This window comes from Ochotona princeps, chromosome 1 (genome assembly GCF_030435755.1).
Source record: "Ochotona princeps isolate mOchPri1 chromosome 1, mOchPri1.hap1, whole genome shotgun sequence".
In the NCBI taxonomy this organism is placed as follows: Eukaryota; Metazoa; Chordata; class Mammalia; order Lagomorpha; family Ochotonidae; genus Ochotona; species Ochotona princeps.
Genome location: NC_080832.1, coordinates 118,198,611 through 118,210,632, shown reverse-complemented (window position 1 = coordinate 118,210,632; position 12,022 = coordinate 118,198,611). Strand labels below are relative to the sequence as shown.

General features: G+C 42.1%; 1 protein-coding gene across 1 annotated transcript; it reads right to left on the bottom strand.

Annotated features, from left to right (window-relative positions):
* Positions 1-8,829: 8,829 nt before the first annotated feature.
* Positions 8,830-9,768, bottom strand: LOC101525075 (olfactory receptor 2B11-like). The gene has a single exon (XM_004598440.2). It carries the CDS (start codon positions 9,766-9,768, stop codon positions 8,830-8,832), a length of 939 nt encoding a protein of 312 aa, XP_004598497.2.
* Between the last annotated feature and the right edge of the window lie 2,254 nt (positions 9,769-12,022).

The following is a 12,022-nucleotide window of genomic DNA, read 5'->3' as shown; positions in this document are numbered from 1 at the left end:
CCAATGCCTGAAGTAATAATTTATTTTTGTAGATATTATACATTATGTTTATTGGGTGATTATAATAACTAGAACATATTTAAAAAGTAAAAGGGAGCTCTAAGATTCCAGTTATAAAGTCATATTAAAACAAAGCAAAGATTGATTATCCAAGCTTAGTCAGTACATATCAATATATGTAATGAAAGGTAATAGTACAAACTTAAATAAGTACAACCACTGTTCATTGAAACATTTACAATGTCACAGACACTTAAAATTGTGCCTATTTCTGGCTTGCTGATATACTACAATACATGCATTCATCATGTAATGTCATACTAGGATAAAAATATATGTCTGCCCTAATAATTACCATTTCTTTGTATTGAAAGCATTTAAATCCTATCTTCTAGTTTTGAAGGTACTTCTTTACTTATTTAAAATTTATATTTATGTATTTTATTTTTCTTTTTGCCTTTTTTGTTTGGAAAGTTATATTTGCAGAGAGAAGCAGACACAGAAAGAAAGATCTTGTGTCTACTGGTTCACTTCCCAAGTGGCTGCCATGACCGGAGCTGAGTTGATCCAGAATAAGGAGCTAGGAACTACCTCCCAGCCTGTCTTGTGGGTGCAGGGTTCCAAGGCTTTTTTTCAGCCTCTACTATTTTCCTAGGCCAAAAGGAACGAGCTGAAAGGAAGTGGAGCAGCTGGGACACAAACAGGTGCCCATCCCACCTGCGACATGGGTGGTGATTCTGTGAGCACCAGAGGTGGGGGATGTGGCCTGGTCGTGTGTCTCCTGGTCCACCTCTTTGGGCCCACCTACGTAGAGGGCGTTGGGTTCATGAGTTGTGGGGCTAAAGGTTCCAGTGGGACTTGGGTCTCCTGGCCCAGGAGCTTGGGCTTGCCTGTGTGGTGGGTGCTCGATCCATGAGTGCCTGGAGGGACCTTGGCCTCTGGGTCGAGGTCTCTGTGCCCGCCTAAATGGAAGGGGCCAAGTTCATTATCATCAGGAGTGGTGGGTTCAGTGGGTCTTGGGTCACATGACCTAGAGCCTTGGGCCTGCCTGTGAGGAGGGTGCTGAACACATGAACCTCAGGGTAGTGTGGTCTGGCCTCATACTGGGTCTTCTGGCCAAGCTCCTATGGCCCACCAATGTTGTGTTGCTTAGGTCTGTGAACCCAGGGAGTGAGGTTCTAGTGGGACTCTTCCTGGTAGTGCTACAACCTAAGCCCTGTCCAGCTTCTTCACATCCTCAGCTCTCATGCATTCTGGTGGATGTAATAGCTGAGTGTTGTATGGCCTAAAATCTGTCCCAGCTCCATTGATAGCAGTGTACTCTGATTTGGTCTAGACTTACATGACCCACAGCCTCCAACTGCCATTCTCAACCCCCTGACTCTCAGATGGCAGCCCACGTGCCTTTCTACAAGTGGAGCAGCCTTGCCTGGTCTGGCCCAAACCCAGCCTTGACTTGTGCTGCAGCCCACAAGTGGAATTCCCCAAGTTTCCCCTACCAGGTCCACTCTTAGACCCAGATCTCATGAGTGTCAGTGGGTGCTAGGATTCTGCCAGGCATTGTCCACCACCCAGTCTTAGTCTTTAAATGTGCTTGTGGATATGGCCCAGCCTGCCCCCTCACTAATTCTTGGGTACACCAGTAAGTGTTGCAACCTGGAGTAGCCTGGTCTCATTCCAACCCCTGTTACCACCAGTGTCAGTTAGTTCTGTTGTCATGCCTAGCTCAGTTGGTCACCACCCCCAGCTTTCGGGAAAACCAGCGGGTATTGCAGTTTCACAGGGATAAGGCAGCAAATCTTCCATGGCTTTTGCCCACAGACCTGGTACTCTTACTTACAGGTTAGTATCATGGCCCAGCTTAGCAAGGTCCATCCCCTTACTCCCAACACTACTGGATGGGTACTGCAATCTAGCCCTGCCAAGCAATCCCCCCTCCCAACCCCTAGCTTTAGCTTATTTGCACTAGTGGGCCCTGGTCCATACCAAGTAACCCAGCTCAGGTCTCCTCCATGAGTGGGTACATTGGTCTGACACAGAAAGGTGCTCTTGTTTGCCTCCTATAAACCATGTGGTCTTAGCACCATGTTTACTTGCAAGTACATTAACCTCTCAGGTATAATTCCCCCAGAAGTCTTTCCTCACCTGTAACATACTCCCTCAATGATTCTTTATCCCACACTACCCCATATCACTTTGCCTGTGTAATCCTCAGCCCCCAAGCCTACAAGTATGCAGGTCTCCAAGTCTGATCATCTGGTTGTGTGGTGTGTGTGTGTCTGAGGTCTTTTCACCTGCCCAGAGCTCATGTACAGTTGTGTGCAAGTCCCCAGGCCCCGTCTATAAGCATACTGGTGTGCCAGCATTCAGGCATCTGAACCCATAAGTCTATAAAAACAATAGCATAAGCAACTATGCTGGCACACTGGTATAGTTAGCTTAGATTTGCATTAACCTGGCCCAGGATTCCTGCCAGATAGAAACAGCTTCTCTCCAAACACTGGATACTTAAGTAGGTACTGGTCAAAATAGACATTTGCTCTACAGCTGGGACTTCCAGCTTTTTTTAAGGGATAAAATATGCTATATTAATGTTATAGTTATTTACTGTATTGTGCAAGCTAATCCAGAAATTAACACTATTTCCATTGAGGGATTTGTGAATGGTGAAATAATATATATCAATATAAATGTATAATATGTTGCTACATCATGGTAGCATGACCGCAGTATTATATACACATTTCCCTTATTATGATCTTCCCCAGTGAGTAATACATTCCTACATGATCCTACTAAATCTTACTTTTAATCACTTGGTCCTAGGAAACACCTAAGTCTTCATTTTTGGGTTCATCATAGTATTAGTCTTCTTGCCTTGTTCGTAATTGTTCCTGGTCAACGCCAGTTGGTTCTTTCTTCAGTTTAACATAGGAACAAGAACTTGGGAATCAGATGCAGACAGATAAATTTTATTTGTGAAGTAATTAGGTGAGCGTGGGAAGAAGAAGAATGGGGAAAGTACTTCCCAGGAGAGAACTAGGAGATGGCGTGCTTTTGAAAAGAGGGGAAGACGCCAGGAAGTGTCTGTGTGTTTAAGGGTTCCCAGCTCCTCTTTTTCTGGGTGGGAACCTGTGAGGAAGATATTTCACATGGGTGGTCTCTCAAACCAAGAGGAAGTGGCTGGACAATTCCTGTGCTGCCTTCTTGGAAACTGTGATTTCCTGGCCACCCAAATAGTGATCTTCCCAGCAAATGGCAGGTTTCCCTTCTCATTGAGGTGTCAGGACTCTCAGGGTTTAAATGCTATCCTGTTTGCCAATACGTAAAGTACATGCAAACATGGGACTTGAGGTGGTGGCTGAAGGAGAATGGCCTCGTAGGGCTTGCTCCTGGACCTGTTACAAGATTTTAGCAGGCTTGGGCCCGGCGGTGTGGCCTAGCGGCTAAAGTCCTCACCTTGAAAGCCCCGGGATCCCATATGGGCTCCGGTTCTAATCCCGGCAGCTCCACTTCCCGTCCAGCTCCCTGCTTGTGGCCTGGGAAAGCAGTTGAGGACGGCCCAATGCATTGGGACACTGCACCCGCGTGGGAGACCCAGAAGAGGTTCCTGGTTCCTGGCTTCGGATTGGCGCGCACCGGCCCGTTGCGGCTCACTTGGGGAGTGAATCTTCGGACGGAAGATCTTCCTCTCTGTCTCTCCTCCTCTGTGTATATCTGGCTGTAATAAAATGAATAAATCTTTAAAAAAAAAAAAAGATTTTAGCAGGCTTGTAGAGTCTCAGTAAGAATATGCTTGAAGTTGCCCTTTTATTGTATATCCCATTCTTTATTATGATTCATTTTATGAGAGAATTGAAAGAAGTAGAAAATTAGAAACTTATTTATGAGTACAATGAATAAATACATGTGCAAAAGAGACAAATGTAGAAAGTGTATGAAATGGAAATATTTCTGTATATGTATTATGGTTGTATGGGAGGGAGTTTTAATTAAAAGATTTATTTATTTTTATTAGAGAGTAAGATGTACAGACAGAGGAGAAACAGAGAGAGAGATCTTCCTTCCACTGGTTCACTCCCCAAGTGGCCACAGTGGTCCTAGCTGAGCTGATCTGAAGCAAGCAGCCAGGAGCCTCCTCCAGGTCTGCCATGAGTGCACAGGGTCCAAAGGCTTACAGCATCCTGTACTGCTTTCTCATGCCACAGCAGAGAGCTGGATGAAAAGGGAGCAGCTGGGATACAAAGAAGTGCAGCTATGGAATCCTAGCTCATGCGTCTACAACTTTAGCCACTAGAGTACTGTGCCAGTCCTGAGACTTTTTTTTAATTTGCAAATTATTTAATTGAAAGTCAGAGTTACACAGCAGAAAGTGACAGGAAAAAAAAAAAAAAAAAACGAGTAAAGTGTTTTCCATGTGCTGGTTTTCTCTGCAGTGACTGCAGTGATTGAAGCTGGGCCACCTAGAGCCAGGAGCCAGTCTCATACATGGGTGTCAGGAGTCCAAGTCTTGGCCATCTCCTGCTGTTTTCCAAGGCACAGTAGCAGAGAGCTGGATTGACAGTGGAAGCAGCTGGGACTCTAAGTGGAACCCAAGTGAGAAGCTAGTATTACAGAGGGCTACAACACTTGCTGTGCCATAACATCAGCCAAACCATATATTCTTGGGCCTGGCGGCGTGGCCTAGCGGCTAAAGTCCTCACCTTGAATGCGCAAGGATCCCATATGGGTGCCAGTTCTAATCCCGGCAGATCCACTTCCCATCCAGCACCATGCTTATGACCTGGGAAAGCAGTTGAGGATGGCCCAAAGCCTTGGCATCCTGCACCCGTGAGGGAGACCAGGAAGAAGTTTCTAGTTCCTGGCTTTGGATCGACGCAGCACCGGCTGTTGTGCTCACTTGGGGAGTGAATCATCAGATGGAAGATCTTCCTCTCTGTCTCTCCTCCTCTCTGTATATCTGACTTTGTAATAAAAATAAATAAATCTTTTTAAAAAAATTGCATATTCATTTGGGAACATGAAAATACGGTGAGATAGCTTCTTCTTGCAGTGGACTAGGGCACTGGTTGTCACTGTTTTGGTGTTGTCTTTTCTTCACACATGATCTGACTTGGAGTTCCCTGCTCCACCACACCCAGCGCATCCTCACTTGCCATTATTCTCTGGGATTCCTTCAAGGAGTTGGAATTTTGTATATCACAGTTTGAAAACTGGATATTTATTAGTCATGCAGGTTTTTGTTGAATCACAATCCAGGCATAGATCTGTTTAGTTGTCTTTTTTAGAGAAAGATGCACATCCAACTATTCAGGCTTTAGACTATACACGTCTGAGAGCACTTTCAGGTGGACAAATCCATTACTGAAACACTTTGTTATTTTCCTGTAAATCGCCTCTTAAATATATGTCAGCCTTCTGTTTATTATTTCTAATTGTTCAACTTTGTGATCTTCCCTTAGTTTTTGAGGAAGGAATTGCTTGCTTGGGAAGCAGGAAAATTTTTCATCATCTTCCTTGAAAATGTTGCTTTGAGATTCGTCAGGCTTCACTCTCAAAGTAAAACCCACTTTTTACCTTCAGATGTAAAAGGGGCCTTTCTTTCAACGGAACTTGTCAGTATTAGTGAAGGTGTTGTTCATGTTTTTAAAGTTTTTTATTTATTTTATTGAAAAGACAGATATACAGAGAGGGCTAGAGACAGATAGGAAGATATTTTGTCCGATGACTGACTCCCCAAGTGGCCGCAATGGCCGGTGTTGTGCCGGTCTGAAGCCAGGAGTCAGATTCTTCTTTCCGGGTTTCCCACGCGGGTGCTGGGTCCCAAGGCTTTCGGCCGTCCTCAACTGCTTTCCCATGCCATAAGCAGGGAGCCGGATGGGAAATGGAGCGGCCAGGATTAGAACTGGTGCCCATATGAGAGCCTGGCGTATTCACGGCGAGAACCTTAACCATTATGATATCGTGCAGGGCCTTTTTTTTTTTTTTTTTAAAGATTTTTGTTTATGTTATTGGAAAAGCAGATATGCTGAGAGGAGGAGAGACAGAGAGGAAGAGTTCTTCATGCTTTTATATCCTCAATATTCTTAACCCAGAAAGGAGAGTAGTACACATTTTTGTAAGTACTAATAAAACATTTCTGCTCTGCTAGTTAGGTTTCTTCCTGTTGGTAATTTTATATGTAGTTCTGAGAATTTTCTTGGTTTCCTCACATGATCTTTCAGAATAATCTTGGTAGACCCAACTGGCAGAATACATACTACCTAGCTCATGGCAGAGGATCATCTCAGAAAGTAATTAGGACAATTGTTGCTAGTCTCCACAGCTACTTCCTGGACAGAAATCCTGCTGTGAAGGGCTTCCAATCTAAACGCATTTCTTATTCAGTATGTAAGATTGAGCTAGAAAAATGACACCTTAACTAATACAAGTGATAACAGATGCTTCCTAACAAGACAAGACAGATTTATATTTTCTCTGTGTGTGCAAACTTTAAAAACACACTCTGGCAATCAGCCCAGCCTTCAGTCATACATTTGCAGTATTTGAAGATATTTCCTAACTGAATATGCCAAAATGTATGAGCCTCAGGAACTGGAACAGCACTGTTATTATTCCAGGTGGATCTGGGTTGTAATTGTTCAAATTAGCATGCAGATGTCCTCTCAGTGTCTTGGTCAGGTCTTGATCCTGGCCAGAGGACATGGCTCTTGCCTTTCTTCCTTCCTTTTGAAAAGTTTATTTTATTTGGAAGACTGATATCATATAGAGAAGGAGAGATGGAGAGAGATCTTTCACCAGCTGGTTCACTCCCTAAACTGCTGCAAAGGCTATTGCTGAGCTGACCTGAAGCCAGCAGCCAGAAGCCAGGAGTCAGGAGCCAGGAGTCAGGAGCCAGAAGACTCTTCTGAGTCTCCTACACAGGTGTAAGTTTCTAAGTACTTGAACCATTCTCCATTGCCTTTCCAAGCCATTAGCAAAGTGTTGCATCTAATGTAGACTAGCAAGGACACAAACCGGGATGCTTGCAGCAGCAGGCACAAGACTGGCCTTCTAGGCCACCACATAGGCTGACTCTTGCCTTTCTTGAAGTGCCCGTTTCTTCACTAATACAGCACTGTGTTTAATTCTCAATGTATGAATTCCACACCAACCAGCAGAGAAGTCCTTAGTTGCCACCCATAAATAAGCTATTTAAAGGATTTATTTTTATGGGAAATTCAGATATATGAGAAGAGGATATACGGAGAGGAAGATCTTCCATCTGCGGATTCACCCCCCAAGTGACATTAATGGCCAGAGTTGATCCAATCCAGACACAAGAATCTCCTCGGGGTCTCCCACATGCATGCAGGGTTCCAAGGCTTTAGGATGTCCTTGTGCGCTTTCCCAGGCCACAAGGAGGGAGCTAAAAGGGACTTGGAGAAGCCACTACATGAATCAGCACCCAACCACATGGGATCCTAGCAGATGCAAGGGGAGGACTTTAGTCACTAGGCTTCTGCAACAGGCCCATAAATTGCAATTTTTATCACAATATTTTAAGTTTTGTCCATGTGTATTTGTGCTACGAGAGCAAAATATCTGAGACAGAGTAAGTTGTAAACATTAGCAATTTAATTCTCAGAATTCTTAACTGGGAATCCCAGATCAAGGTATCAGGGCTGTTTGTCTTCTGGAAATTTTCTAGTCTCAGCTTCCAAGATGGCGCCCTACTGATGCATCCTGTGTCGTGTTTAATGCTGTGTCTTCATTTGAAGGGTCAAGTACAAAAGACACATTCTACTCAGAGCCACTTCATCACGATCTTAGTGCCATGCACATGGGAGAAGGCTTCATGACTGGACCAACCTTTAAAAATCCTGTCTCTCAGGATAATCACATTGGACATCATATTTCAATGTGTTAATCTTGGAGGATACATATTAAGTCACTGCATGTTGAATGTTCACAGCACGTGTGATTCCTAGAACAAAGTTTAAGTTCTTTTAAGAAAGTTTGAGTTTCACTTGTATTCAAAAGTTCCAATCTAAAAAGATTCTCACATTGTTTTCCTGAGTCTGCTGACTTTCTCTTTCCAGATTCTTACACCATTTCAAAAGGCATTTTGCATTGTTCTGGTTTATGCACAGGAATGTTGGCACAGCAGACTGATACATCTTTATTTGAACTCTGGTTCAGAAAATTCAAAGCTATGGTATGTAAGATAAGGCTTAGGAATTTATTCCACAACTTTTCTCTCTTTATCTAATCCACTTAATAAGGAATTATATTCTCTAAAGAAAATGATAAAGCACTGAGTGCAATAATTTAGTTACTATTTTAATATATAAAGCTATGGCATCAAAATAACTTAAGTTGACATGATCAGAAAACACATGGTTTGTTGAAAGTTTGTTCTGGTCCACATAGAAAGTTCAGTGTTTGGTGTTGGGACAAACATGCTTGTGACAAACTTGAAGAGCAAGATGATCAATTCTCAAGTGACACTGATAGGAACATACTGATAAACACTTATGATATACTATGGAGGATAACTTGAGGTAATAAATTTATATAATAATTTATATTGTTGGGTTTTAACTACATAGCACAATTGCTTTTTATATGTACCAACTAGAATGTAACAGTTTTAAGATATCTCCACAGGGTTTTAAGCAGTGGATGTTAACTGAATTTATTGTCTGCTTTGTATGTTTCCAAAGGGTATTAGAAAAATGACATATTTTCAAGAACATGTAATATGATAATGAGGAAGAAAGTCAGATATATTAGAGTAGTTCACATTAACCTAGTATAATTGGTAAACCATTTCACTTGGTGTCTACTTCACTTAGAATTGAAAATGCTGCTCACCAGGTTTCTCAAAGCCCCCTTTACATCCTTGTTCCTCAGGGTGTAGATGAAGGGATTGATTGTTGGAGTCACCACTCCATAGAAGAGAGCCATGAACTTGGGTTGATCTCTTGAGATGGAAGAAGGAGGCTGAAGGTACATGCTTATTGCTGGACCATAAAATAGCAAAACGACAATGAGATGAGAGGAACATGTCCCAATGGCCTTTTTCCTTCCCTCAGAAGATTTAATCTTAAATATAGCATGTGCAATATGAGCATAGGATGCAAGAATTAAACATAGGGGAACAGCTATTATGAAAATGCACACGATAGAGAGTGTGAGTTCATTAGCCGCCTTGTCACCACAGGCTGTCTTGATCAGAACTGGGATCTCACACAGCAAGTGATCCAATGTATTGGCACCACATAGAGGCAGCTGTAATGTAACAGTGGCTTCTGAGACTGCATAGGTGATTCCACTGAGCCACACAATGGACACTAACAGGATGCAGATGCGCTGATTCATGATGAGGGTGTAGTGCAGAGGTCTACAGATGGCCGCATAGCGATCAAAGGACATAACAGCCAAGAGCAGACACTCTGTGCTTCCCATTAGGCTGAAGATGTAAAGCTGAATCGCACAGCCCACGTAGCTGATTGTCTTCTTAGAGGTTCCCAGGTTGAACAGCATCTGAGGGACAATGCTGGTGGTGTAACACATGTCCAAGAAGGAGAGGTTGGTGAGGAAGAAATACATGGGGCTGTGGAGCCGCGGGTCTAACCTGGACACCAGGATGATGGCGATGTTTCCCAGCAAGGCCATGGGATATGTGATGAGAAGAACAATGAAGATTGGGAGCTGGAGCCAAGGCTGGTCAGCAAAGCCGAGTAGAATGAACTCTTCAGGGTGGCTTTCATTCATTGGTTCCATGATTCCTCACTGTATTTCACCTGCAGGTGGGAAGCGGAATAAAGGTAGAAAACTGTGAGGAATGATCAACCATGCTCTTGCACTGACTGTCCACTCCCTGAATGTGGGATTTTGAGGAACATTACCAGGATATAACACTGAGTGAATATTTGCTGATATTTGCATCCATAATTAAGTTAACCATCTGAATCTCAAAGTTCCTTCTCTACATAACAGAGATGACGATAAGTATCCATTCGAGGGCCTGGTGTTCTGGCATGGTGGATTAAGCCACTACGCAATGCCATTTTCACAGATGAGCACCAATTTGAGTTTGCTGCTGCTTCACTTGTAGTCCGGTTCCATGTTGATCTTCCTGAGAAAGCAGTGGCAGATAGTGCTTGTGCACCTGCCACACACATAGGTGATTTGGATGAAATTCTTGGATCTGACTTCAGCCTCACCAAGTCCCATCAGTATGTCCATTTGTGTTTTTGGGTTGGGGGCATGAACAATAGAAAAGAGATCTCTCTCTCTTCTGTAATGCTGCCTTTCAAATTAATAAATAGATCTTTTTATATATGTGTATAAAAATATATGAATATATTTATTATAGTTATAGTTATTACATATAATATGTATCTATTACATTTCATATTATGCACTCATTCATACATTTAGTTATTTATATTTATTTGTGTATATAATATATAATATATACTATATATAGAATGTGTTATATATAAACATATATATGTTTACTTGAGTTTTCTTGAGAGTTAAATGGAAATTAGAAGGGACTATGATTTTGAAATTCTAGAGTTACAAGTTTTAAACTTTTGTTTGCATAAAATTCAGCTGCAGAGTTTGCTAAAATGTTTACTGGTTTATATCTCCAGGCATGTTGTAGAACAGTGTGACATTAACCAGAGAAATCAGAGGGCTCATTTTCAGAAACACTGTGGCAAGGCATTGTGAAAGTTCAAGAAGAGTAGAAGTACAATGATAGAAAAGAAAAAAGAAGGCTTAAAATTATGAAGCCATTAACCTAGTCGTGTCCAGTCTTCTGCGTGAGATAAATAATTACATCATTCACTGTGAGTGAGAAGTACATTATCTCCATGGGAGTATGAGCATTTGGTTTTAAAGAAATCTCCCTTAAGTTTTAAATATTGAACAGGAGAATTAAATACTTTAAAATTAAGAATATGCTTTTTAAAAAATATTTATAATACCCCCCCTTTTTTTAAAAAAAGATTTATTTGTAAATGAAAGGCAGATTTTACAAAGAGATCATGAGAGATAGAGAAAGATCTTCCATCCTGTGGTTCACGCCCCAAATGGCCACAATGGCTGGAGCTCAGCCAGTATTAAGCCAGACTCCAGGAACTTCTTTTCAGATGTCCCACACGCATTCAAAGGCCCAAGGACTTGGGCCAGTTTTTACTGCCTTCCCTGGTCCTAAGTGTGGAACTGAATCAGAAGGAGAGCAGCTGGGACACCTTTGTGTACTTATATGAGATTGGCCTGATACACTACCACACCAACCCCAGGATAATTAAGCACTTTTAGTGTCAATTTTCTGAAACATAGGTTCAGAGCACTGAGCTGTAATGACATGTTTCTGCATGCTCAACGATCTGTGTGTAGTAAATGTTTTGTTTAAAATTTGGCGACTTGATCTTTCATGCTAAAATTTGTAAATTTGCTTATCTCATTTGTAGTTAGCTTTATCTGTGAGATGGTATTTTGGATGGCTGGGGCTGGTGCAGTGGTGTAGCAAGCTAATCCTCTGTGGCACCAGCATCCTACCCAGGCTCCAGTGTTTGTCGTGGCTGCTCCATACGCTCCCTGCTAATGCTCTGGGAAAGCAGTGAAGGATGACTCAAGTCCTTGGGTCCCTGCACCCACATGGGAGACCCAGAAGAAAGTCCTGGTTCCCAGTTTTGGACTAGCCCTGCTCTGGCCATAGCAGCCATTTGGGAGAGTGAGCCAACAGCTAGATATTTCTGTTTTTTACTCTTTCTCTGTTTTTCCTCCTTGCACACCTGTATTTCTGACTTTCAAGTAAAATAAATAAATCTTAAAAAAAGAAAAAAATTTGTAATGTTGATAGTGACTCAGTAATTGTATATACTGTAAATACATCTTTGAAGTTCAGGCAACTGATAATAGGACAAAGATAATGTCCCAATTCAAACCAAAAAGTTATTCAAATTCAGAAATAATTTAATATTTTCAGGATAGATTCCTCTGTTTTTCAGGTACAAATTAC